The sequence below is a fragment of the Coregonus clupeaformis genome, unplaced genomic scaffold (genome assembly GCF_020615455.1).
Source record: "Coregonus clupeaformis isolate EN_2021a unplaced genomic scaffold, ASM2061545v1 scaf0711, whole genome shotgun sequence".
In the NCBI taxonomy this organism is placed as follows: domain Eukaryota; kingdom Metazoa; phylum Chordata; class Actinopteri; order Salmoniformes; family Salmonidae; genus Coregonus; species Coregonus clupeaformis.
The window spans coordinates 230,537-258,375 of NW_025534166.1; the positions used below are offsets into that span (position 1 = coordinate 230,537).

At 41.3% G+C, this 27,839-nt stretch overlaps 2 protein-coding genes across 2 annotated transcripts; both read right to left on the reverse strand.

The window, feature by feature from the left end:
* Positions 1-27,639, reverse strand: LOC123485486 (zinc finger protein 239-like). The gene is made up of 3 exons (XM_045216438.1): positions 27,605-27,639; positions 27,292-27,469; positions 1-1,229 (listed from the first exon to the last, which is right to left on the reverse strand). Exons 1-3 carry the CDS (start codon positions 27,605-27,607, stop codon positions 421-423), a joined length of 990 nt encoding a protein of 329 aa, XP_045072373.1. The 5' UTR covers positions 27,608-27,639; the 3' UTR covers positions 1-420.
* On the reverse strand, positions 18,055-18,710 carry LOC123485487 (putative zinc finger protein 702; the record flags this gene model as incomplete). The annotated part of the gene is made up of 1 exon (XM_045216439.1): positions 18,055-18,710. A coding segment is annotated over one exon (570 nt), but the record flags the coding sequence as incomplete, so codon positions are not given.
* Positions 27,640-27,839: the final 200 nt, after the last annotated feature.

Here is a 27,839-nt window from a genome sequence, read left to right on the forward strand (position 1 = left end):
CACATAAGCAAAGAGAAATGACAAGTCCATCATTACTTTAAGACATGAAGGTCAGTCAATACGGAACATTTCAACAACTTAAAGGAAAATAGAATAATCAGAAGAGTTGTCAGTCCAAAACAACAGTCAGAACAAAGCCTCTGTATTCTCTCATGTCATCTCAGGTCCTCTAACACTACACAGCCCATTCAAATCAGAAAAGCTTGATGATGAGTTGGTTAACTGAATAAGTTGTGCTAGAGCAAAAACCAAAACACGCACCCAGCAAACAAATCCACAAACCCAATCCACTATAATACATGCTGTACGGAAAACACTGGAAAGTCAATACACAAGACACATTCAGAGTCTCTACGGCCTACTGACCCACCATGTATTGGACCTACATCTGTCCTATGTCCTAATGTTCAGCCTACATCCTTATGTCCTGTGTGTATTCTCATGTCTTCTCATGTGAACTAACTGATTAAAACGCTTTCCACACTGGGAGCAGTGATGAGGCTTCTCTCCTGTGTGCGTCCTCTCATGTCTTCTCAGGTCCCCTAACCAGGCAAAACTCTTTTCACATTGGAAGCAGTGGTAGGGCTTCTCCCCTGTGTGTATTCTCTCATGCTGTTTCAGGTGTCCTTTCAGGTTAAAACTCTTTCCACAATGGGAGCAGTGATGAGGCTTATCTCCTGTGTGTGTCCTCTCATGTATTTTCAGGCTCGCTAACGAGGAAAAACTCTTTCCACACTGGGAGCAGTGGAAAGGCTTCTCTCGCTTCTCCCCTGTGTGTATTCTCTCATGCTCTTTCAGGTATTCTTTCCGGTTAAAACTCTTTCCACACTGGGTGCAGTGGTGAGGCTTATCTCCTGTGTGTGTCCTCTCATGTCTTTTCAGGCTCCCTAACAAGGAAACATTCTTTCCACACTGGGAGCATTGAAAAGGTTTATCGCCTGTGTGCGTCCTCTCATGTCTTTTCAGGCACCCTGATGAAGAAAATCTCTTTACACACAGGGAGCAGTGGTAAGGCTTCTCCCCTGTGTTCAATCCCTTGTGGCATTTCAGGTGCCCTAACTGGGTAAAACTCTTTCCACACTTGGAGCAGTGGTCCAGCTTTTCTCCTGCTTGTATTCTCTCATGTTGTTTCAGGTTCCCTAACTTGTTAAAACCCTTTCCACAGTGGGAGCAGTGGCGGGGTCTTGCTGGTTTGGAGGTCTCTGGTTCCTCTGAGTCTGGTCTTTCTCCTGCCAAAGACAGAGTGTTTATTTAAATAGAGACCTGAATGAAACCTACACAACTCTCTTGCTCGGAGGTTGAATCCAAACCAGATCCCTCGAAAACCAGAGGCCAGTTTACAAAAAAATGTCTAATTTAAAAGATCTTGGAGTAATTTGAAAAACAAAAGATGTAGAGTTCCAACTAGAATCTTGCTCTCATGGAATGTCATGTTTTTAGGCTGAGCAGAGCACTAGAATAACAGATATTGAGGACTACAGTATTTCAATCAATGCCATAGGCTGCATTTGATCCACTGTTAATAATGTTTTGTTGGGAGGTCCACTCTTTGATGGTAAACATCTTACAGATACTGTGAGATTCTGGTCCCTAGTGTTAGCGCAAAGACTAGAAGTCTACAAGTAAAAGTAGCATAGAATACCTGTAGACTTCCAGTCATTTCACTAACGCTAGTTAGCGCTGGCTCGCGATACATCTAACTTTATTCATGCTACAAACAGAGACAGAAAAATGGTTTCCACAAGTTAATCAGATTCTGTAAGGAATCCCCAACACAAAGTGTCATACCTGCCAAGATAAAGGAATCCCCAACATAAAGTGCCGTAACTGCCAAAATAAAGGAAACCCCATCATAAAGTGTCTTGGTCGTTCGGACCCCACAACAGCTTCAATGTGTCTTTGCATAGATTCTGCATGTTTCTGGAGCTCTATTGGAGGGATGCGACACAATTCCTTGATGAGAAATTCAATCATTTTATGTTTTGTTGATGGTGGTGGAAAACGCTGTCTCAGGCGCCGCTCCAGAATCTCCCATAAGGGTTAAATTGGGTTGAGATCCAGTGACTGAGACACAAACTCCCTTTAAACCCCCTACGCTCCTTTGAGACACCTCTTTCAAAGTCTCTGAGATCTCTTCTTATAGCCATGGTAGCCAAGATAATGGTCAACTGGGCATTTTTATACATGACCCTAAGCATGATGGGATGTTAATTGCTTAATTAACTCAGGAACCACAGCTGTGTGGAAGCACCTGCTTTCAATATATGTTGTATCCCTCATTGACTCAAGTGTTACCTGTATATTGTATCCACAAAACATTTGGGAAATTACATACTCATACAATTAATATGAAACCAATTCTCATCTTTCAATTTTTGCTTTTGTAGCACCTACAGATGAAACATTATGGAGTCTTAAAGGAGGCTTCACCTACAGATGAAACATTATGGAGTCTTAAAGGAGGCTTCACCTACAGATGAAACATTATGGAGTCTTAAAGGAGGCTTCACCTACAGTGGGGGAAAAAAGTATTTAGTCAGCCACCAATTGTGCAAGTTCTCCCACTTAAAAAGAAGAGAGAGGCCTGTAATTTTCATCATAGGTACACGTCAACTATGACAGACAAATTGAGAAAAAAATTCCTGAAAATCACATTGTAGGATTTTTTATCAATTTATTTGCAAATTATGGTGGAAAATAAGTATTTGGTCACCTACAAACAAGCAAGATTTCTGGCTCTCACAGACCTGTAACTTCTTCTTTAAGAGGCTCCTCTGTCCTCCACTCGTTACCTGTGTTAATGGCACCTGTTTGAACTTGTTATCAGTATAAAAGACACCTGTCCACAACCTCAAACAGTCACACTCCAAACTCCACTATGGGCAAGACCAAAGAGCTGTCAAAGGACACCAGAAACAAAATTGTAGACCTGCACCAGGCTGGGAAGACTGAATATGCAATAGGTAAGCAGCTTGGTTTGAAGAAATCAACTGTGGGAGCAATTATTAGGAAATGGAAGACATTGTGGTCCTCTGTAGCTCAATTGGTAGAGCACGGCGCTTGTAACGCCAGGGTAGTGGGTTCGATCCCCGGGACCACCCATACACAAAAATGTATGCACGCATGACTAAGTCACTTTGGATAAAAGCGTCTGCTAAATGGCATATTATATTATTATATTATATACAAGACCACTGATAATCTCCCACGATCTGGGGCTCCACGCAAGATCTCACCCCGTGGTTTCAAAATGATCACAAGAACGGTGAGCAAAAATCCCAGAACCACACGGGGGGACCTAGTGAATGACCTGCAGAGAGCTGGGACCAAAGTAACAAAGCCTACCATCAGTAACACACTACGCCGCCAAGGACTCAAAACCTGCAGTGCCAGACGTTTTCCCCCTGCTTAAGCCAGTACATGTCCAGGCCTGTCTGAAGTTTGCAAGAGTGCATTTGGATGATCCAGAAGAGGATTGGGAGAATGTCATATGGTCAGATGAAACCAAAATATAAATGTTTGGTAAAAACTCAACTCGTCGTGTTCGGAGGACAAAGAATGCTGAGTTGCATCCAAAGAACACCATACCTACTGTGAAGCATGCGGGTGGAAACATCATGCTTTGGGGCTGTTTTTCTGCAAAGGGACCAGGACGTGTAAAGGAAAGAATGAATGGGGCCATGTATCGTGAGATTTTGAGTGAAAACCTCCTTCTATCAGCAAGGGCATTGAAGATGAAACGTGGCTGGGTCTTTCAGCATGACAATGATCCCAAACACACTGCCCGGGCAACGAAGGAGTGGCTTCGTAAGAAGCATTTCAAGGTCCTGGAGTGGCCTAGCCAGTCTCCAGATCTCAACCCCATAGAAAATCTTTGGAGGGAGTTGAAAGGTCGTGTTGCCCAGCGACAGCCCCAAAACATCACTGCTCTAGAGGAGATCTGCATGGAGGAATGGGCCAAAATACCAGCAACAGTGTGTGAAAACCTTGTGAAGACTTACAGAAAACGTTTGACCTGTGTCATTGCCAACAAAGGGTATATAACAAAGTATTGAGAAACTTTTGTTATTGACCAAATACTTATTTTCCACCATAATTTGCAAATAAATTCATTAAAAATCCTACAATGTGATTTTCTGGATTTTTTCTCTCTCATTTTGTCTGTCATGGATGACGTGTACCTATGATGAAAATTACAGGCCTCTCTCATCTTTTTAAGTGGGAAAACTTGCACAATTGGTGGCTGACTAAATACTTTTTTTCCCCACTGTACAGATGAAACATTATGGAGTCTTAAAGGAGGCTTCACCTACAGATGAAACATTATGGAGTCTTAAAGAAGGCTTCACCTACAGATGAAACATTATGGAGTCTTAAAGGAGGCTTCACCTACAGATGAAACATTGTGGAGTCTTAAAGGAGGACTGTAGCATCTAATGATGAAACATTATGGAGTATTAAAGGAGGACTGTAGCATCTAATGATGAAACATTATGGAGTCTTATACTCCCGAGTGGCGCAGTGGTCTAAGGCAATGCATCGCAGTGCTAGCTGTGCCACTAGAGATCCTGGTTCGAATCCAGGCTCTGTCGTAGCCGGCCGTGACCGGGAGACCCATGGAGCGGCGCACAATTGGCCCAGCGTCGTCTAGGGTAGGGGAGGGAATGGCCGGCAGGGATGTAGCTCAGTTGGTAGGGCATGGCGTTTGCAACGCCAGGGTTGTGGGTTCGATTCCCACGGGGGTATAAAAAATTATGTAAGTCGCTCTGGATAAGAGCGTCTGCTAAATGACGTAAATGTAAATGGAGGACTGTAGCACCTACAGATGAAACATTATGGAGTATTAAAGGAGGCCTTGGTATGGATTAAATGTCCTGAGAATTACAGAGTAGGAAGCTAAGTCTAGAAAAAGGCTTTTCATTCAATCATATTTCAAAGTTTTTACAAAGGGCTTACAGAGCTGGTTCTTCCACTTACAGCTGTCTCCCAGTATTAGTTATGAATACTCTTCATAACTTGAATTTGTCTTAATGCTTTTATGATATTTAAATGAGTAGGATTAGGTTTTTCGTCGTTTGGTTCGCAGTGGGCCTTGCATGCATGCATCATTTCTGTCTATATAATGCTTTGCTGAACTGTACGGTTTGTTCGAAATTCTCATGTGATTTTTATATCTTGCTATTGTTCCTTCTCTGTCTCATTATTACTTTAGGTATCCCATGTTTTAGGTTATAGAAAAATAACTTATAACTTTCTGATATAGCCTAGAACTCGGTTAGATTCATTCATTGTTTGATCATGAAATAGCGCAGCACGAGAAATCTAACCTGCATTAACCTGAGTGTCTTAATGGGCCAAGTCATATTCATATCAAATAGAGAGGAAATCTAACCTGCATTAACCTGAGTGTCTTAATGGGCCAAGTCATATTCATATCAAATAGAGAGGAAATCTAACCTGCATTAACCTGAGTGTCTTAATGGGCCAAGTCATATTCATATCAAATAGAGAGGATAGAACATGTGGGCAATAAGACACCGGAGTGTCCGCTATAAAAATACACTTCAGCTATTGGCCCAGATCATCCAATGTTCAAGAGAGAAAATAATCATTTCTAACCGGATATTTTGCACTGCTTTGGTGAGACTCTTAGCTCTGTCTACAGAGCATTCGGAAAGTATTCAGACCCCTTGACTTTTTCCACATTTTGTTACATTACAGCCTTATTCTAAAATGGATTAAATTGTTTTTTTCCCCCCTCCTCAACCTACACACAATACCCCATAATGAAAAAGTGAAAACCAGTTTGCAGAAATTTTGCCAATGTATTACAAATAAAAAACAGAAATACCTTATTTACATAATTATTCAGACCCTTTGCTATGGGACTCCAAATTGAGCTCAGGTGCATCCTGTTTCCATTGATCATCCTTGAGATGTTTCTACAACTTGGAGTCCACCTGTGGTAAATTCAATTGATTGGACATGACTTGGAAAGGCACACACACCTGTCTACATAAGGTCCCACAGTAGACAGTGCATGTCAGTGCAAAAGCCAAGCCATGAGGTCGAAGGAGTTGTCCGTAGAGCTCTGAGACAGGATTGTGTCGAGGCACAGATCTGGGGAAGGTACCAAAAAAATTCTGCAGCATTGAAGGTTCCCATGAACACAGTGGCTTCCATTATTCTTAAATGGAAAAAGTTTGGAACCACCAAAATACTCTTCCTAGAGCTGGCAGCCCAGCCAAACTGAGCATTCGGGGGAGAAGGGCCTTGGTCAGGGAGGTGACCAAGAACCTGATGGTCACTCTGACAGAGCTCGAGAGTTCCTCTGTGGAGATGGGAGAACCTTCCAGAAGGACAACCATCACTGCAGCACTCCACCAATCAGGCCTTTATGGTAGAGTGGCCAGACGGAAGCCACTCCTCAGTAAAAGGCACATGACAGCCCGCTTGGAGCTTGCCAAAAGGCACCTAAAGACTCAGCCCATGAGAAACAAGATTCTTTGGAGGAAACCTGGCACCATCCCTACGGTGAAGCATTGTTGTCGCAGCATCATGCTGTGGGGATGTTTTTCAGAGGCAGGGACTGGGATAATTGTCAGGATCGAGGGAAAGATGAACGGAGCAAAGTACAGAGAGATCCTTGATGAAAACCTGCTCCAGAGCGCTCATGACCTCAGACTGGTGCGAATGTTCACCTTCCAACAGGACAATGACCCTAAGCACACAGCCAAGACAACGCAGGAGTGGCATCGGGACAAGTCTCTGAATGTCCTTGAGTGGCCCAGCCTGAGCACAGATTTGAACCTGATCGAACATCTATGGAGAGACCTGAAAATAGCTGTGCAGCGACACTCCCCATCCAACCTGACAAAGCTTGAGAGGATCTGCAGAGAAGAATGGGATAAACTCCCCAAATACAGGTGTGCCAAGCTTGTAGCGTCATGGCCAAGAAGACTCGATGCAGTAATCACTGCCAAAGGTACTTCAACAACGTACTGAGTAAAGGGTCTGAATACTTATGTAAATGTGATATTTCTGTATTTTTCTTTATAAATTAGCAAAAACAGTTTGTCATTATGGGGTATAGTGTGTAGATTGATGAGGGGAAAAAAACGACTTAATCCATTTTAGAATAAGGCTTCAACGTAACAAAATGTGGAGAAAGTTAAGGGGTCTGAATCCTTTCCTAATGCACTGAGCAGTAAACTAGTGTTCCCCCATGTTGAAGCCAGCATAACGCCATGTTAATGAAAATGGATTAGTGACGGACTAGTGGCAGACATGACAAAATGTTTACAATCCAATTTTACTTCAAAGTTAACTGTAATATAGAATAAGTAATAATTTTAACCCATATTTTAAGATGGCATAATATGGAGATCGTATGGTAAGCAACGGTCATCACACTGGATTAATTATATACTAAAAACATATCAGCTCATTTAGATCGTCCTGTGTGTATCACGACCGTAGACACATCTTGCTTTGACAATTTAACATTTCCTAACCAGCACCAACGTTAGGCTACTGCAACCTCTGCAGCCTCACTCTAGCAACTTCAATCAACCCATGATATCAAAGTAATTTTTAGAATGATTTGTAGCTATCGTTTCTGTCGGAGCATTAGAGAGCATCCGACTCAGTTTCCCTCCCAGAAAACACGCGGTACAGTTAAGTGGTATCTATTCGGTAAGAAAATTCAGGCGGAAACAGAAGGGTGGGTGGCTTGACCACGTTTTGCGAATGACGGATCACTTGACCGCAGTATTTAAGACGACACATTAGTTCAATAGTTCAACAACTACAGAGTTTGTGCCACTGTTTTTAAAATACTACTTACTGGTGTTAATCAGCTCTCCAGTCTCCTCTTCTTCCTCCAACGTGACAGTAATCTCCCCCTCCTCCTTCACTCCAAAAACTGCATCCTCCTCTTTCACTCTGAAACCTTCTTCCTCTTCTTTCACTGTAACTTCTTCCTCTTCTTTCACTGTAGCAGCTTCACCCTCTACTCCTGTTTTAACTGTGACATCCTCCTCTTCCTCCTCTTCTTTCACTGTAACGTCTTTCTCTGTCCAGCAGACCTCCTCTTCTTTAGGAGGAGGAGAGTAGCTTAGTGAGCACATGGTTGGGGATGTTATCTAGCTAGTTAGCATTAGCTAGTGTTACTTAGCCAGATAGCTAATAACGTAAATGTGAAATCAAATGGAGTAACTGCTAAATACACAGACAGTGTGTTTAAAACACTGATGTTAATATACACAAAAATGGTCTAAAGAGCTTCAATGTTTTGGTTTTATGTTGGCTAGCAAGCTACCAAGGCGGCTGAATTGTTGTTTTTGAATAAGCCTCCCGTCCCGTCCACTAGAATATACGTCACGCAAGAATCATCACCTGAAAGACTCACATCGCCATCTGCTGACTGGAGTGGGAAGAAGCATCACCTGAAAGACTCACATCGCCATCTGCTGACTGGAGTGGGAAGAAGCATCACCTGAAAGACTCACATCGCCATCTGCTGACTGGAGTGGGAAGAAGCATCACCTGAAAGACTCACATCGCCATCTGCTGACTGGAGTGGGAAGAAGCATCACCTGAAAGACTCACATCGCCATCTGCTGACTGGAGTGGGAAGAATCATCACCTGAAAGACTCACATCGCCATCTGCTGACTGGAGTGGGAAGAAGCATCACCTGAAAGACTCACATCGCCATCTGCTGAATGGAGTGGGAAGAACCATCACCTGAAAGACACACATCGCCATCTGCTGACTGGAGTGGGAAGAAGCATCACCTGAAAGACTCAGTAGCTTTCCATTTAAGTTGTCAATGCCAGGAGGTTTGTCATTATTGATAACAATACTTTTTCCACCTCTCCCACACTAACTTTACAAAATTCAAACTTTCAATGCTTTTCTTTCATTATTTGTTTTTTTATGCATGAATACGATGGCTCACTGTTCCTTGTTGGCATTTCCTGCCTAAGTTTGCCCACTTTGCCAATTAAGTAATCATTCAAATAATTTGCAACGTCAAATGGTTTTGTGATGAATAAGCCATCTGATTCAATGAAAGATGGAGTTGAATGTCATTCTACCCATATTTCAGTTAAAGTACTCCAAATTTGTTTTCCATCATTCTTTATATCATTGATCTTGGCTTCATAATACAGTGTTCTTCTTCTTTTTGTTGAGTTTAGTCACATAATCTCTCAATTTGCAGTAAGTCAACCAGTCAGATGTGCAGCCAGACTTATTAGCCACTCCTTTTGCCCCGTCTCTTTCAACCAGACAGTTTTTCAATTCCTCATCAATCCACGGAGCCTTAACAGTTCTAACAGTCAGTTACCAAACAGGTGCATGTTTATCAATAATTAAAATAAACCCTGCTATAATGAACCCTGTTATAATGAACCCTGTTATGACTTTTCCTTTACAGGGGATCTGCAGTTCAAACAATAACAAAGCGGATACCCCACCACTGTTTTGGTAAAAAGCTGAGGCTGGAGAAATACAACCACTCTCAAATTCACAGAGCTATGGATGCAAGATGATATTTAAAATTCTAGTTTATCCATGTTTTCAGGCGAACAGTGTTTACAATGTTTACAAACAATGGAGTTAAACAGGTTGGTTTCTGATGGGGTACGGTCTGATGGGGTACGGCAGTTGAACTAAGCTCATTAGGCATGTATACGTTTATATTCTTAAAAAGAGTCAATAGGTACATAAATCATTAATTTAAAAGTTTGAAATTGGATGTAGCAAATCGCTTATTTCCCCTTTAAAGTCGCTCAGAAAAAAACAAGCTCTGACTAGGAACAAAAATTCAAACTTTCAATGCTTTTCTTTCATTATTTGTTTTTTTATGCATGAATACGATGGCTCACTGTTCCTTGTTGGCATTTCCTGCCTAAGTTTGCCCACTTTGCCAATTAAGTAATCATTCAAATAATTTGCAACGTCAAATGGTTTTGTGATGAATAAGCCATCTGATTCGATGAAAGATGGAGTTGAATGTCATTCTACCCATATTTCAGTTAAAGTACTCCAAATTTGTTTTCCATCATTCTTTATATCATTGATCTTGGCTTCATAATACAGTGTTCTTCTTCTTTTTGTTGAGTTTAGTCACATAATCTCTCAATTTGCAGTAAGTCAACCAGTCAGATGTGCAGCCAGACTTATTAGCCACTCCTTTTGCCCCGTCTCTTTCAACCGTACAGTTTTTCAATTCCTCATCAATCCACGGAGCCTTTACAGTTCTAACAGTCAGTTACCAAACAGGTGCATGTTTATCAATAATTAAAATAAACCCTGCTATAATGAACCCTGTTATAATGAACCCTGTTATGACTTTTCCTTTACAGGGGATCTGCAGTTCAAACAATAACAAAGCGGATACCCCACCACTGTTTTGGTAAAAAGCTGAGGCTGGAGAAATACAACCACTCTCAAATTCACAGAGCTATGGATGCAAGATGATATTTAAAATTCTAGTTTATCCATGTTTTCAGGCGAACAGTGTTTACAATGTTTACAAACAATGGAGTTAAACAGGTTGGTTTCTGATGGGGTACGGTCTGATGGGGGTACGGCAGTTGAACTAAGCTCATTAGGCATGTATACGTTTATATTCTTAAAAAGAGTCAATAGGTACATAAATCATTAATTTAAAAGTTTGAAATTGGATGTAGCAAATCGCTTATTTCCCCTTTAAAGTCGCTCAGAAAAAAACAAGCTCTGACTAGGAACAATTTTATTTCAATGGTGATTCAACTCTTATTTCCAATTCGGAAATCTTTCTACAACTCCGACTTTCCGACCTGAAAATCACTGATGTCACGATTTGACCTCTTCCCCCAGAGTTCCCAGTTTACCACAAGTTTACCTGTTTTAATAGATGCAAATCACTGTCACCACGCACTCCTTAGGCTATATGCTATCGATTTCTATGGAGGGCTTCACGTGTTATGGTTAAAAGCAGGTCTTGAACTTGAGGGCGTGTGTGACGATGTAGTTCTAACCCTTGTTATAGCGAATGGCAAAAAAAAGCATAGGCTACCCGTTGTTGGCTTATAAATGGTGATAAAAAACAACAATGATCCACGGTGCAAGTATCATTATCCCACAGAAAATATGGTTGTTTTAAATGCTCCGGAATTGAGTGGTAGGTTATGCCTATAAACATGTTCAGGAGTGGGGAATTGCATTGAATCAGGCTATTCGTTTCAGTGCAGTTGCGTTCTTCCCCATAACCTATAGCCTAAACCGAACCCTTACAACTAAATATTGCATTTTTTTTTAAACTGCTGTAAAAGTTCAGTAACTTTAGTCGACTGTGGTATTTTGGACGCAGTAATTGCAGTTATACTGCTCTCTGATTGCATTTTTTTTCTGTAAGGGAACCCGAACACGTCCCAGCCTATTTTGATCATAGATCAAGACTGAACAATTCGGCTAGCTTATATTTATTCTGGATTTGACCATTTATAGCCTGACTTCTAGGATCTTTTGACTTCTCCCCGCGGCTGTTTGTTATGTTTCCAATTGGGATAAATGTAGTCATATGAATACGTTCAGAATGTTGTCCTGTTAATTTGAAAAGACTAACCATTGTGATTAATGATATTTAATTATTTATATATTTATATTTATTTATTTACCTTTAGGGAATAATGTCTGGAGGGGGAAAATCCCAAAACATGCTATTTTACTCAAGAGTTCTTTATATCGCCTCGTCTGTCTGATATCTTGACTTTCTCTTTGACACTAAATCTAAAAAAGGTAGAAATGTGATGTTTTTGGTCATTAAAAATGTACTGCGACTGGGTAATCCCTGTCGTTTCTTCCGGTTGAACATTTATGTTCACGAATTCTCTGGTTTGAGAGAACGAGAGGTTTTACCTACATCCCACAGCCCACATGGACATTTAATCATGGAGATGACATGGGTGGAGGAGCACCTAATAATGCCATTTATTTGGAACCGTTTTCCTTTTACGTGGGTGGCATATTGTTGCACTGTGCGCAGCCTCTGCATTTATAGCTGCCGTTCGGAAGAGGGCGTAAACGAGCCTGGCTCATTTTGGCAGTTGGCATCGACCAACATGTCGCGTAAATTGCGACCTCTCCTTTGTACAATAAACTGGCAGAGCTGGGTCCGATGATAAAACATGCCAGTGTTTCTTGACAGCAGCCTCTGCCCGCTAGATTATACGTCACAATGGCAGCATTGCCTGAAAGACCCACATCGCCACCTGCTGACTGCAGTTAGTAATAACGTCAGGTCAAATCGTAATTTTATTTTCAAACAAAACGTTTGTTTTTCATGCATTTTATTAAAATAAATAAAATATATGTAAAAGTACAAAGAGAATCATGTGTTGATCATTACAGATTTTTAATGAGTGAGTATTTTAAACATAAGGTTACAACAATATCAAGATATGCAGTTGGGTCTATACTGCGCCTACATTGTGTAACGATACATCATGTAGATGTACAGTATCAGTCAATGTATGGACACACCTACTCATTCAAGGGTTTTTCTTCATTTTTACTATTTTATACATTGTTGAATAATGGTGAAGACATCAACAATATGAAAAAACACATATGGAATCATGTAGTAACCAAAAAGTGTTAAACAAATCAATATATATTTTATATTTACATTCTTCAAAATGGCCACCCTTTGCCTTGATGACAGCTTGGCATTCTCTCAACCAGCTTCATGAGGAATTATTTTCCAACAGTCTTGAAGGAGTTCCCACATATGCTGAGCACTTGTTGGCTTTGTTTCCTTCACTCTGCGGTCCAACTCATCCCAAACCATCTCAATAGAGGTTCAGGTCGAGTGATTGTGGAGGCCAGGTCATCTGATGCAGCACTCCATCACTCTACTTCAGTACGGAAAACACTGGAAAGTCAATACACAAGACACATTCAGAGTCTCTACGGCCTACTGATCCACCATGTATTGGACCTACATCTGTCCTATGTCCTACTGTTCAGCCTACATCTGTCCTATGTCCTACTGTTCAGTCTACAACTGTCCTATGTCCTACTGTTCAGTCTACATCTGTCCTATGTCCCACTGTTCAGCAGCCTACATCCTTATCTCCTGTGTGCGTCCTCTCATGTCTTCTCATGTGACCTAACCAGGCAAAACTCTTTTCACATTGGGAGCAGTGATGAGGCTTATCTCCTGTGTGTATTCTCTCATGTATTTTTAGGCTCCCTAACTGGGTAAAACTATTTCTACACTGGGAGCATTGGAAAGGCTTCTCCCCTGTGTGTATTGTCTCATGTCGTTTCAGGTCCCCTAACTGGTTAAAACCCTTTCCACACTGGGAGCAGTGATGAGGCTTCTCCCCTGTGTGTATTGTCTCATGTCGTTTGAGGTCCCCTAACTGGTTAAAACCCTTTCCACAGTGGGAGCAGTGATGAGGCTTTTCCCCTGTGTGTATTCTCCCATGCACTTTCAGGTGTCCTAACTGGGTAAAACTCTTTCCACACTGGGAGCAGTGATGAGGCTTTTCCCCTGTGTGTATCCTCTCATGTATTTTCAGGCTCGCTAACAAGGAAAAACTATTTCCACACTGGGAGCATTGGAAAGGCTTCTCCCCTGTGTGTATTCTCTCATGTCGTTTCAGGTCCCCTAACTGATTAAAACCTTTTCCACAGTGGGAGCAGTGGAATCGTCTTGCTGGTTTGGACGTCTCTGGTTCCTCTGAATCTGGTCTTTCTCCTGCCAAAGACAGAGCGTTTATTTAAACAGAGACCTGAATGAAACCTCCACAACTCTGCATATTGGTTATTGATTTGGACACGTTAAAACTGTGTTTTGACATTGGGCTATCCCACCTTGCAAAATGTTGTTGAAAAGAAGACTATGCTCGAGGTCCAATCTATGTTCGGTTTTGGTTGAAAGTGAAAGTTGAAGAGATTTCTCAGGTCGTTGTTTCAACGACTTGAAAACAACTTCATTCAACGTACTTGCAGCCTATAAACATTGACGCAGCGTCTATGAACAATTTTATTAACAATCTTACATCACTCCAGTATTTCTTGACAATATTCAAGTGCTAATTGTCTTTATTCCACTACTGAAGAAGCATGACTCAAATCACCTACTCATATTTCAAACATCCAGCCTGACAAAATATACATTTGTAATTATTCCATGCCTCCCTATTGGAAATGAATTATTGCCAATACATACAGTGGGGAAAAAAATTATTTAGTCAGCCACCAATTGTGCAAGTTCTCCCACTTAAAAAGATGAGAGAGGCCTGTAATTATAAATAGGTACACGTCAACTATGACAGACAAAATTAGAAAAAAATCCAGAAAATCACATTGTAGGATTTTTAATGAATTTATTTGCAAATTATGGTGGAAAATAAGTATTTGGTCACCTACAAACAAGCAAGATTTCTGGCTCTCACAGACCACGAAGGTCGAGAGCCGCACTGCTTCTTGACACAATGCTCGCTTAACCCAGAAGCCAGCAGCACCAATGTGTCGGAGGAAACACTGTACATCTTGCGCCCGGCCTGCCACAGGAGTAGCTAGAGTGCGCTGGGACAAGGACAAACCCGGGCCGGCCAAACCCTCCCCTGAGCCGGACGACGCTGGGCCAACTGGGCACCGCATCATGGGTCATCCCGGTTCACGGCCGGCTGGGATCGAACCGGGATCAGTAGTGACGCCTTAGAACGCTGCATGCTTTTGAGCACTACTGAAAAAGTACTATTTACATGTGAAAGACAAAATGCTGCATTTACTACAGGCCTATTGTTTACCTTTGTGTTGGGGACACTTTGATATCTTGATACTATGCAGCTGTTTAAAGGGCAAAATCCACAGATGAAACAATAACAAAACGGTCGACCCTGCCTCTGTTTTGGTAAACAGCTGAGGGATGGGAGAAATGTAATGTAAGATGAATAGACAGAGCTATGGATGCAAGGACTGACCATCCATGATATCAACATTATTGTTTTAAACATGTTATGAGGCTATATAGTGTTTGTTTACATTTACAATGTTTACAAACATTGGAGAAAAACAAGCTTACATTTTGGGTTCTCATGGAGTGTAACAGTTGAACTCATGAGGCATTTAGAAGTTATATTCTTCAAGAATCAATGGATGGATGGATGATAATAGTAGAGAGAGTGATTTATTTAAGCTTTTATTTCTTTCATCACATTCCCAGTGGGTCAGAAGTTTATATACACTCAATTAGTTTTTTGGTAGCATTGCCTTTAAAATGGTTTAACTTGGGTCAAACGTTTCGGGTAGCCTTCCACAAGCTTCCCACAATAAGTTGGGTGAATTTTGGCCCATTCCTCATGACAGAGCTGGTGTAACTGAGTCAGGTTTGTAGGCCTCCTTGCTCGCAAACGCTTTTTCAGTTCTGCCCACACATTTTCTATAGGATTGAGGTCAGGGCTTTGTGATGGCCTCTCCAATACCTTGATTTTGTTGTCCTTAAGCCATTTTGCAACAACTTTGGAAGTATGCTTGGGGTCATTGTCCATTTGGAAGAACCATTTGTGACCAAGCTTTAACTTCCTTACTGATGTCTTGAGATGTTGCTTCAATATATCCACATAATTTTCCTTCCTCATGATACCATCTGTTTTGTGAAGTGCACCAGTCCCTCCTGCAGCAAAGCACCCCCACAGCATGATGCTGCCACCCACGTGTTTCACGGTTGGGATGGTGTTCTTCGGCTTGCAGGCTCCCCCATTTTCCTCCAAACATAACGATGGTCATTATGGCCAAACAGTTCTGTTTTTTGTTTTATCAGACCAGAGGACATTTCTCCAAAAAGTAAGATTTTTGTCCCCACGTGCAGTTGCAAACCGTAGTCTGGCTTTTTTATGGCGGTTTTGGAGCAGAGGCTTCTTCCTTGCTGAGCGGCCTTTCAGGTTATGTCGATATAGGACTAGTTTTACTGTGGATATAGATACTTTTGTACCTGTTTCCTCCAGCATCTTCACAAGGTCCTTTGTTGTTGTTCTGGGATTGATTTGCACTTTTCGCACTAAAGTACGTTAATCTCTAGGAGATAAAAAGCGTCTCCTTCCTGAGCGGTATGACGGCTGCGTGGTCCCATGGTGTTTATACTTGTGTACTATTGTTTATACAGATGAACGTGGTACCATCAGCCATTTGGAAATTGCTCCCAAGGATGAACCAGACTTGTGGAGGTCTACCATTTATTTTCTGAGGTCTTGGCTGATTTCTTTTCATTTTCCCATGATGTCAAGCAAAGAGGCACTTAGTTTGAAGGTAGGCCTTGAAATACATCCACAGGTACATCTCCAAATTGACACAAATTATGTCAATTAGCCTATTAGAAGCTTCTAAAGCCATGACATCATTTTCTGGAATTTTCCAAGCTGTTTAAAGGCACAGTCAACTTAGTGCATGTAAACTTCTGACCCACTGGAATTGTGATACAAATGAATTATAGGTGAAATAATCTGTCTGTAAACAATTGTTGGAAAAATGACTTGTGTCATGTACAAAGTAGATGTCCTAACCGACTTGCCAAAACTATAGTTTGTTAACAAGAAATGTGTGGAGTGGTTGAAAAACGAGTTTTAATGACTCCAACCTAAGTGTATTTAAACTTCTGACTTCAACTGTATATATATATATATATATATATATACACACACACACACTACCGGGCAAACATTTTAGAACATTTTCATATACAGTACCAGTCAAAAGTTTTAGAACACCTACTCATTCAAGGTTTTTCTTTATTTTTACTATTTTCTACATTGTAGAATAATAGTGAAGACATCAAAACTATGAAATAACATATATGGAATCATGTATTAACCAAAAAAGTGTTAAATCAAAATATATTTGAGATTCTTCAAAGTAGCCACCCTTTGCCTTGATGACAGCTTTGCACACTCTTGGCATTCTTTCAACAGGTATTTCAATGCATTTCAATTAACAGGTGTGCCTTCTTAAAAGTTCATTTGTGGAATTTCTTTCCTTCTTAATGCGTTTCAGCCAATCAGTTGTGTTGTGACAAGGTAAGGGGGGATATACAGAAGATAGCCCTATTTGGTAAAAGACCAAGTCCATACTATGGCAAGAACAGCTCAAATAAGCAAAGAGAAATGACAAGTCCATCATTACTTTAAGACATGAAGGTCAGTCAATACGGAACATTTCAACAACTTAAAGGAAAATAGAATAATCAGAACAGTTGTCAGTCCAAAACAACAGTCAGAACAAAGCCTCTGTACTCTCTCATGTCATCTCAGGTCCTCTAACACTACACAGCCCATTCAAATCAGAAAAGCTTGATGATGAGTTGGTTAACTGAATAAGTTGTGCTCTACGGCCTACTGATCCAACATGTATTGGACCTACATCTGTCCTATGTCCTACTGTTCAGTATCCTACATCTGTCCTAAGTCCTACTGTTCAGTATCCTACATCTGTCCTATGTCCTACTGTTCAGTATCCTACATCTGTCCTATGTCCCACTGTTCAGCCTACATCTGTCCTATGTCCTACTGTTCAGTATCCTACATCTGTCCTATGTCCTACTGTTCAGTATCCTACATCTGTCCTATGTCCTACTGTTCAGTATCCTACATCTGTCCTATGTCCTACTGTTCAGTATCCTACATCTGTCCTATGTCCTACTGTTCACCAGCCTACATCTGTCCTATGTCCTACTGTTCAGTATCCTACATCTGTCCTATGTCCTACTGTTCAGTATCCTACATCTGTCCTATGTCCTACTGTTCAGTATCCTACATCTGTCCTATGTCCTACTGTTCAGTTCCTACATCTGTCCTATGTCCTACTGTTCAGTATCCTACATCTGTCCTATGTCCTACTGTTCAGCCTACATCTGTCCTATGTCCTACTTTTCAGTATCCTACATCTGTCCTATGTCCCACTGTTCAGCAGCCTACATCTGTCCTATGTCCTACTGTTCAGTATCCTACATCTGTCCTATGTCCTACTGTTCAGTATCCTACATCTGTCCTATGTCCTACTGTTCAGTATCCTACATCTGTCCTATGTCCTACTGTTCAGTATCCTAAATCTGTCCTATGTCCTACTGTTCACCAGCATACATCCTTATGTCCTGTGTGTATTCTCATGTCTTCTCAGGTGACCTAACTGGTAAAAACTATTTCCACACTGGGAGCAGTAATGAGGCTTCTCTCCTGTATGGGTCCTCTCATGTCTTCTCAGGTTAGCTAACCAGGCAAAACTCTTTTCACATTGGGAGCAGTGGTAGGGCTTCTCCCCTGTGTGTATTCTCTCATGCTCTTTCAGTTGTCCTTTCAGGTTAAAACTCTTTCCACACTGGGAGCAGTGATGAGGCTTCTCTCCTGTGTGTATTCTCTCATGTATTTTCAGGCTCGCTAACTGGGTAAAACTCTTTCCACACTGGGAGCATTGGAAAGGCTTCTCCCCTGTGTGTATTCTCTCATGCTCTTTCAGGTATTCTTTCCGGTTAAAACTCTTTCCACACTGGGAGCAGTGATGAGGCTTTTCCACTGTGTGTATTATCTCATGCACTTTCAGGTGTCCTAACTGGGAAAAAATACTTCCACACTGGGAGCATTGGAAAGGCTTCTCCCCTGTGTGTATTCTCTCATGCCCTTTCAGGTGTTCTTTCCGGTTAAAACTCTTTCCACACTGGGAGCAGTGATGAGGCTTTTCCCCTGTGTGTATTCTCACATGCACTTTCAGGTGTCCTAACTGGGTAAAACTCTTTCCACACTGGGAGCAGTGATGAGGCTTATCTCCTGTGTGTGTCCTCTCATGTCTTTTCAGGTTCGCTATCAAGGAAAAACTCTTTCCACACTGGGAGCATTGGAAAGGCTTCTCACCTGTGTGTATTCTCTCATGTTGTTTCAGGACCCTTAACTGATTAAAACCTTTTCCACAGTGGGAGCAGTGGAATCGTCTTGCTGGTTTGGACGTCTCTGCTTCCTCTGAGTCTGGTCTTTCTCCTGCCAAAGACAGAGCGTTTATTTAAACAGAGACCTGAATGAAACCTCCACAACGTCTTGCTAGGAGGTTTAATCCAGATCAGATCCCTCAATAACCCGAGGCCAGTTTACAAAAAAAAATTCATTTAAAATAATCTTGGCAGGGTTGATTGGTTGGGTTACTTTCTAAATGTAATCCGTTACAGTTGCTAGTTACAGTGGGGAAAAAAGTATTTAGTCAGCCACCAATTGTGCAAGTTCTCCCACTTAAAAAGATGAGAGAGGCCTGTGATTTTCATCATAGGTACACGTCAACTATGAGAGACAAAATGAGAAAATCCAGAAAATCACATTGTAGGATTATTAATGAATTTATTTGCAAATTATGGTAGAAAATAAGTATTTGGTCAATTACAAAAGTTTCTCAATACTTTGTTATATACCCTTTGTTGGCAATGACACAGGTCAAACGTTTTCTGTAAGTCTTCACAAGGTTTTAACACACTGTTGCTGGTATTTTGGCACATTCCTCCATGCAGATCTCCTCTAGAGCAGTGATGTTTTGGGGCTGTCGCTGGGCAACACAGACTTTCAACTCCCTCCAAAGATTTTCTATGGGGTTGAGATCTGGAGACTGGCTAGGCCACTCCAGGACCTTGAAATGCTTCTTACGAAGCCACTCCTTCGTTGCCCGGGCGGTGTGTTTGGGATCATTGTCATGCTGAAAGACCCAGCCACGTTTCATCTTCAATGCCCTTGCTGATGGAAGGAGGTTTTCACTCTTTGGATGCAATTCAGCATTCTTTGTCCTCCAAACACGACGACTTGAGTTTTTACCAAAAAGTTATATTTTGGTTTCATCTGACCATATGACATTCTCCCAATCCTCTTCTGGATCATCCAAATGCACTCTAGCAAACTTCAGACGGGCCTGGACATGTACTGGCTTAAGCAGGGGGACACGTCTGGCACAGCAGGATTTGAGTCCCTGGCGGTGTAGTGTGTTACTGATGGTAGGCTTTGTTACTTTGGTCCAAGCTCTCTGCAGGTCATTCACTAGGTCCCCCCGTGTGGTTCTGGGATTTTTGCTCACCGTTCTTGTGATCATTTTGACCCCACGGGGTGAGATCTTGCATGGAGCATCAGATCAAGGGAGATTATCAGTGGTCTTGTATGTCTTCCATTTCCTAATAATTGCTCCCACAGTTGATTTCTTCAAACCAAGCTGCTTACCTATTGCAGATTCAGTCTTCCCAGCCTGGTGCAGGTCTACAATTTTGTTTCTGGTGTCCTTTGACAGCTCTTTGGTCTTGGCCATAGTGGAGTTTGGAGTGTGACTGTTTGAGGTTGTGGACAGGTGTCTTTTATACTGATACAAGTTCAAACAGGTGCCATTAATACAGGTAACGAGTGGAGGACAGAGGAGCCTCTTAAAGAAGAAGTTACAGGTCTGTGAGAGCCAGAAATCTTGCTTGTTTGTAGGTGACCAAATACTTATTTTCCACCATAATTTGCAAATAAATTCATAAAAAATCCTACAATGTGATTTTCTGGAGAAAAAAAATCTCAATTTGTCTGTCATAGTTGACGTGTACCTATAATGAAAATTACAGGCCTCTCTCATCTTTTTAAGTGGGAGAACTTGCACAATTGGTGGCTGACTAAATACTTTTTTCCCCCACGGTACCTGTCAAAAATTGTAATCAGTAAAGTAATATTACATTCCATCAGCAAACTATATGATCTATAATATCAAAAGCCGCACTGAAGTCTAACAAAACAGCCCCCACAATCTTTTTAACATCAATTTCTCTCAGCCAATCATCAGTCATTTGTGTACGTGCTGTGCTTGTTGAATGCCCTTCCCTATAAGTGTGCTGAAAAGTCTGTTGTCAATTTGCTTACTGTAAAATAGCATTTTATCTGGCCAAACACAACTTTCCCCAAAACGTTACTAAGGGTTGGTAACAGGCTGATTGGTCGGCTATTTGAGCCAGTAAAGGGGGCTTTACTATTCTTTGGTAGCGGAATGACTTTTGCTTCCCTCCAGGCCTGAGGGGGCACACTTCTAGTAGGCTTAGATAGAAGATATGGCAAATAGGAGTGGCAATATTTATTAGACCTAATTGATAAATAGACTAGTCAGTATAGGATCCATTTATTAGACCTAATGGATAAATAGACTAGTCAGTATAGGATCCATTTATTAGACCTAATGGATAAATAGACTAGTCAGTATAGGATACATTTATTAGACCTAATTGATAAATAGACTAGTCAGTATAGGATCCATTTATTAGACCTAATGGATAAATAGACTAGTCAGTATAGGATACATTTATTAGACCTAATGGATAAATAGACTAGTCAGTATAGGATACATTTATTAGACCTAATGGATAAATAGACTAGTCAGTATAGGATACATTTATTAGACCTAATGGATAAATAGACTAGTCAGAATAGGATACATTTATTAGACCTAATGGATAAATAGACTAGTCAGTATAGGATCCATTTATTAGACCTAATGGATAAATAGACTAGTATAGGATCCATTTATTAGACCTAATGGATAAATAGACTAGTCAGTATAGGATCCATTTATTAGACCTAATGGATAAATAGACTAGTCAGTATAGGATCCATTTATTAGACCTAATGGATAAATAGACTAGTATAGGATCCATTTATTAGACCTAATGGATAAATTGACTAGTCAGTATAGGATCCATTTATTAGACCTAATGGATAAATAGACTAGTCAGTATAGGATACATTTATTAGCCCTAATGGATAAATAGACTAGTATAGGATACACTTTAAGTGTACATTATTGTTATTTGATAGGCTACTAGACCTAAAGAGGCAATCTGCAGTTCAAACAACAACAAAGGTGTCACCCTGCCACTGTTTTGGTATACAGCTGAGGGATGGGGTCAAACATTAAATACACTACATGACCCAAATGATGTGGCCACCTGCTCATCGAAAAATATAATTCCAAAATCATGGGCGTTAATATGGAGTTGGTCCCTCCTTTGCTGCTATAACAGCCTCCACTCTTCTGGGAAGGCTTTCCACTGGATGATGGAACATTGCTGTGGGGACTTGCATCCATTCAGCCACAATAGCATTAGTGAGGTTCGGGCACTGATGTTGGGCGATTAGGCCTGGCTCGCAGTCGGCGTTCCAATTCATCCTAAAGGTGTTCGATGGGGTTGAGATCAGGGCTCTGTCCAGGCCAGTCAAGTTCTTCCACACCAATCTCAACAAATAATTTCTTCATGAACCTCGCTTTGTGCACAGGGGCATTGTCATGCTGAAACAGGAAAGGGCCTTCCCCAAACTGTTGCCACAAAGTTGGGAGCACAGAATCGTTTAGAATGTCATTGTACGCTGTAGCGTTAAGATTTCCCTTCACTGGAACTAAGGGGCCTAGCCCGAACCATGACAAACAGCCCCAGACCATTATTCCTCATCCACCAAACTTTACAGTTGGCACTATGGTAGCATTCTCCTATAGCCACCTCCTATTTGTACTGGACTCCAAGTGCATCCTCAAATCAACCAATCACTCTAATCTTAATTCCAAGCCTTAGACGTCCACAGACTAACCCATCTTTCCCAGTATAATGCAACTTTACTATTTCCTTCGGGCAATACATCCTTCACCACTGAACAAAAATATAAACGCAACATGCAACAATTTCAAAGATTTGACTGAGTTACAGTTCATATAAGGAAACCAGTCAGTACCTGGTGTGACCATTTGCCTCATGCAGCGTTACACCTTCACATAGAGTTGATCAGGCTGTTGATTGTGGCCTGTGGAATGTTTTCCCACTCGAGCTGCTGCATATTGGCGGAAACTGGAACACGCTGTCGTACACGTCATTACAGAGCATCCCAAACATGCTCAATGGGTGACATGTCTGGTGAATATGCAGGCCATGGAAAAAACTGGGACAGTTTCAGCTTCCAGGAATTGAGTACAGATCCTTGCGACATGGGGCCGTGCATTATCCTGCTGAAACATGAGGTGATGGCGGTGGATGAATGGCACGACAATGGGCCTCAGGATCTCGTCACATTATGAATAGTATAGCACGGTAGTGTGATGTTATTGGTCCGTTTTAAAGGCCAATCCCAGACCTGAATAGTATAGGGTGCTTCATTATTCGTCCCTTCCAGGGGAACTTTCAATTATTTAGAACAGCCATGGAGTGGTCTTGGTGTCTGGGAATAGTTGGTTATCAATGTAATACCATAACCATCCTTCACCACACTCTCTGGATTTTCACCCTCCTTCTCTTGGAGACCGGTAAGCACCAGATTTTCTCTGCTGGTTGTCCTGGTAACAGATACCAGTCTATATTCATGTCAACTAACAGAACTCTGCTGGTTGTCCTGGTAACAGATACCAGTAGGCAGATCTATATTCATGTCAACTAACAGAACTCTGCTGGTTGTTCTGGTAACAGATACCAGTATATATTCATGTCAACTAACAGAACTCTGCTGGTTGTCCTGGTAACAGATACCAGTATATATTCATGTCAACTAACAGAACTCTGCTGGTTGTCCTGGTAACAGATACCAGTATATATTCATGTCAACTAACAGAACTCTGCTGGTTGTCCTGGTAACAGATACCAGTATATATTAATGTCAACTAACAGAACTCTGCTGGTTGTTCTGGTAACAGATACCAGTCTATATTCATGTCAACTAACAGAACTCTGCTGGTTGTCCTGGTAACAGATACCAGTCTATATTCATGTCAACTAACAGAACTCTGCTGGTTGTTCTGGTAACAGATACCAGTATATATTCATGTCAACTAACAGAACTCTGCTGGTTGTCCTGGTAACAGATACCAGTATATATTCATGTCAACTAACAGAACTCTGCTGGTTGTCCTGGTAACAGATACCAGTCTATCTTCATGTCAACTAACAGAACTCTGCTGGTTGTCCTGGTAACAGATACCAGTATATATTCATGTCAACTAACAGAACTCTGCTGGTTGTCCTGGTAACAGATACCAGTCTATCTTCATGTCAACTAACAGAACTCTGCTGGTTGTCCTGGTAACAGATACCAGTCTATCTTCATGTCAACTAACAGAACTCTGCTGGTTGTCCTGGTAACAGATACCAGTATATATTCATGTCAACTAACAGAACTCTGCTGGTTGTCCTGGTAACAGATACCAGTATATATTCATGTCAACTAACAGAACTCTGCTGGTTGTCCTGGTAACAGATACCAGTATATATTCATGTCAACTAACATAACTCTGCTGGTTATCCTGGTAACAGATACCAGTATATATTCATGTCAACTAACAGAACTCTGCTGGTTGTCCTGGTAACAGATACCAGTCTATCTTCATGTCAACTAACAGAACTCTGCTGGTTGTCCTGGTAACAGATACCAGTATATATTCATGTCAACTAACAGAACTCTGCTGGTTGTCCTGGTAACAGATACCAGTATATATTCATGTCAACTAACAGAACTCTGCTGGTTGTCCTGGTAACAGATACCAGTATATATTAATGTCAACTAACAGAACTCTGCTGGTTGTCCTGGTAACAGATACCAGTATATATTCATGTCAACTAACAGAACTCTGCTGGTTGTCCTGGTAACAGATACCAGTCTATCTTCATGTCAACTAACAGAACTCTGCTGGTTGTCCTGGTAACAGATACCAGTCTATCTTCATGTCAACTAACAGAACTCTGCTGGTTGTCCTGGTAACAGATACCAGTATATATTCATGTCAACTAACAGAACTCTGCTGGTTGTCCTGGTAACAGATACCAGTCTATCTTCATGTCAACTAACAGAACTCTGCTGGTTGTCCTGGTAACAGATACCAGTCTATCTTCATGTCAACTAACAGAACTCTGCTGGTTGTCCTGGTAACAGATACCAGTATATATTCATGTCAACTAACAGAACTCTGCTGGTTGTCCTGGTAACAGATACCAGTATATATTCATGTCAACTAACAGAACTCTGCTGGTTGTCCTGGTAACAGATACCAGTATATATTAATGTCAACTAACATAACTCTGCTGGTTATCCTGGTAACAGATACCAGTATATATTCATGTCAACTAACAGAACTCTGCTGGTTGTCCTGGTAACAGATACCAGTCTATCTTCATGTCAACTAACAGAACTCTGCTGGTTGTCCTGGTAACAGATACCAGTATATATTCATGTCAACTAACAGAACTCTGCTGGTTGTCCTGGTAACAGATACCAGTATATATTCATGTCAACTAACAGAACACTGCTGGTTGTCCTGGTAACAGATACCAGTATATATTAATGTCAACTAACAGAACTCTGCTGGTTGTCCTGGTAACATATACCAGTATATATTCATGTCAACTAACAGAACTCTGCTGGTTGTCCTGGTAACAGATACCAGTCTATCTTCATGTCAACTAACAGAACTCTGCTGGTTGTCCTGGTAACAGATACCAGTATATATTCATGTCAACTAACAGAACTCTGCTGGTTGTCCTGGTAACAGATACCAGTATATATTCATGTCAACTAACAGAACTCTGCTGGTTGTCCTGGTAACAGATACCAGTATATATTCATGTCAACTAACAGAACTCTGCTGGTTGTCCTGGTAACAGATACCAGTCTATCTTCATGTCAACTAACAGAACTCTGCTGGTTGTCCTGGTAACAGATACCAGTCTATCTTCATGTCAACTAACAGAACTCTGCTGGTTGTCCTGGTAACAGATACCAGTATATATTCATTTCAACTAACAGAACTCTGCTGGTTGTCCTGGTAACAGATACCAGTATATATTCATGTCAACTAACAGAACTCTGCTGGTTGTCCTGGTAACAGATACCAGTATATATTCATGTCAACTAACATAACTCTGCTGGTTATCCTGGTAACAGATACCAGTATATATTCATGTCAACTAACAGAACTCTGCTGGTTGTCCTGGTAACAGATACCAGTCTATCTTCATGTCAACTAACAGAACTCTGCTGGTTGTCCTGGTAACAGATACCAGTATATATTCATGTCAACTAACAGAACTCTGCTGGTTGTCCTGGTAACAGATACCAGTATATATTCATGTCAACTAACAGAACTCTGCTGGTTGTCCTGGTAACAGATACCAGTATATATTAATGTCAACTAACAGAACTCTGCTGGTTGTCCTGGTAACAGATACCAGTATATATTCATGTCAACTAACAGAACTCTGCTGGTTGTCCTGGTAACAGATACCAGTCTATCTTCATGTCAACTAACAGAACTCTGCTGGTTGTCCTGGTAACAGATACCAGTCTATCTTCATGTCAACTAACAGAACTCTGCTGGTTGTCCTGGTAACAGATACCAGTATATATTCATGTCAACTAACAGAACTCTGCTGGTTGTCCTGGTAACAGATACCAGTATATATTCATGTCAACTAACAGAACTCTGCTGGTTGTCCTGGTAACAGATACCAGTATATATTAATGTCAACTAACATAACTCTGCTGGTTATCCTGGTAACAGATACCAGTATATATTCATGTCAACTAACAGAACTCTGCTGGTTGTCCTGGTAACAGATACCAGTCTATCTTCATGTCAACTAACAGAACTCTGCTGGTTGTCCTGGTAACAGATACCAGTATATATTCATGTCAACTAACAGAACTCTGCTGGTTGTCCTGGTAACAGATACCAGTATATATTCATGTCAACTAACAGAACTCTGCTGGTTGTCCTGGTAACAGATACCAGTATATATTAATGTCAACTAACAGAACTCTGCTGGTTGTCCTGGTAACATATACCAGTATATATTCATGTCAACTAACAGAACTCTGCTGGTTGTCCTGGTAACAGATACCAGTCTATCTTCATGTCAACTAACAGAACTCTGCTGGTTGTCCTGGTAACAGATACCAGTATATATTCATGTCAACTAACAGAACTCTGCTGGTTGTCCTGGTAACAGATACCAGTATATATTCATGTCAACTAACAGAACTCTGCTGGTTGTCCTGGTAACAGATACCAGTCTATCTTCATGTCAACTAACAGAACTCTGCTGGTTGTCCTGGTAACAGATACCAGTATATATTCATGTCAACTAACAGAACTCTGCTGGTTGTCCTGGTAACAGATACCAGTCTATCTTCATGTCAACTAACAGAACTCTGCTGGTTGTCCTGGTAACAGATACCAGTGGGCAGATCTATTTTATTTGTTCAAACTAAACTACAGCACTTACTTTGATGAGTCAAATCTGCTCCTTTCTTCTCTTCTCCTCCTCTCACAGTTCCACTCAGCCCCGTTGTTTTCCTGCAGTCCACCAGCCGCACAGACAACCTCTTCAGACCCAGCAGTAAGGTGCTACTGGGAGAGGTACGACACGGGGACTCTGGGAGGGCGGAAGGGCTAGCGTTGTCCTGGTAACCATAAAGAGGGGACACAGACACATATCATTATGGATGCTAATGTCACTGTTGTCATAAAGTGCTTTACAGAAACCCAGCCCAGACCCTGATAGAGCAAGCTGTATGCTAGACCAGACCAAGCTGTACCATCTGGTGTTCTGATCTGGAGAGACTCTTCTCTGCCTCGTCAGCATCAGGATGTTGTTGAGGCTCCCCAGAGGATCCACGATAGTCACGTCTCTCTCTCCTGTATGAACGAGAACATCAAACAGATGGTAAACATATAGATATTGTAAAATGTAAAAAGCATGTCAAACATCCTTCCTCCAAATGAAGTTTCTATGTTGTTTTTGGGCTGTCCTGACGTGGAATCGCCTAATAA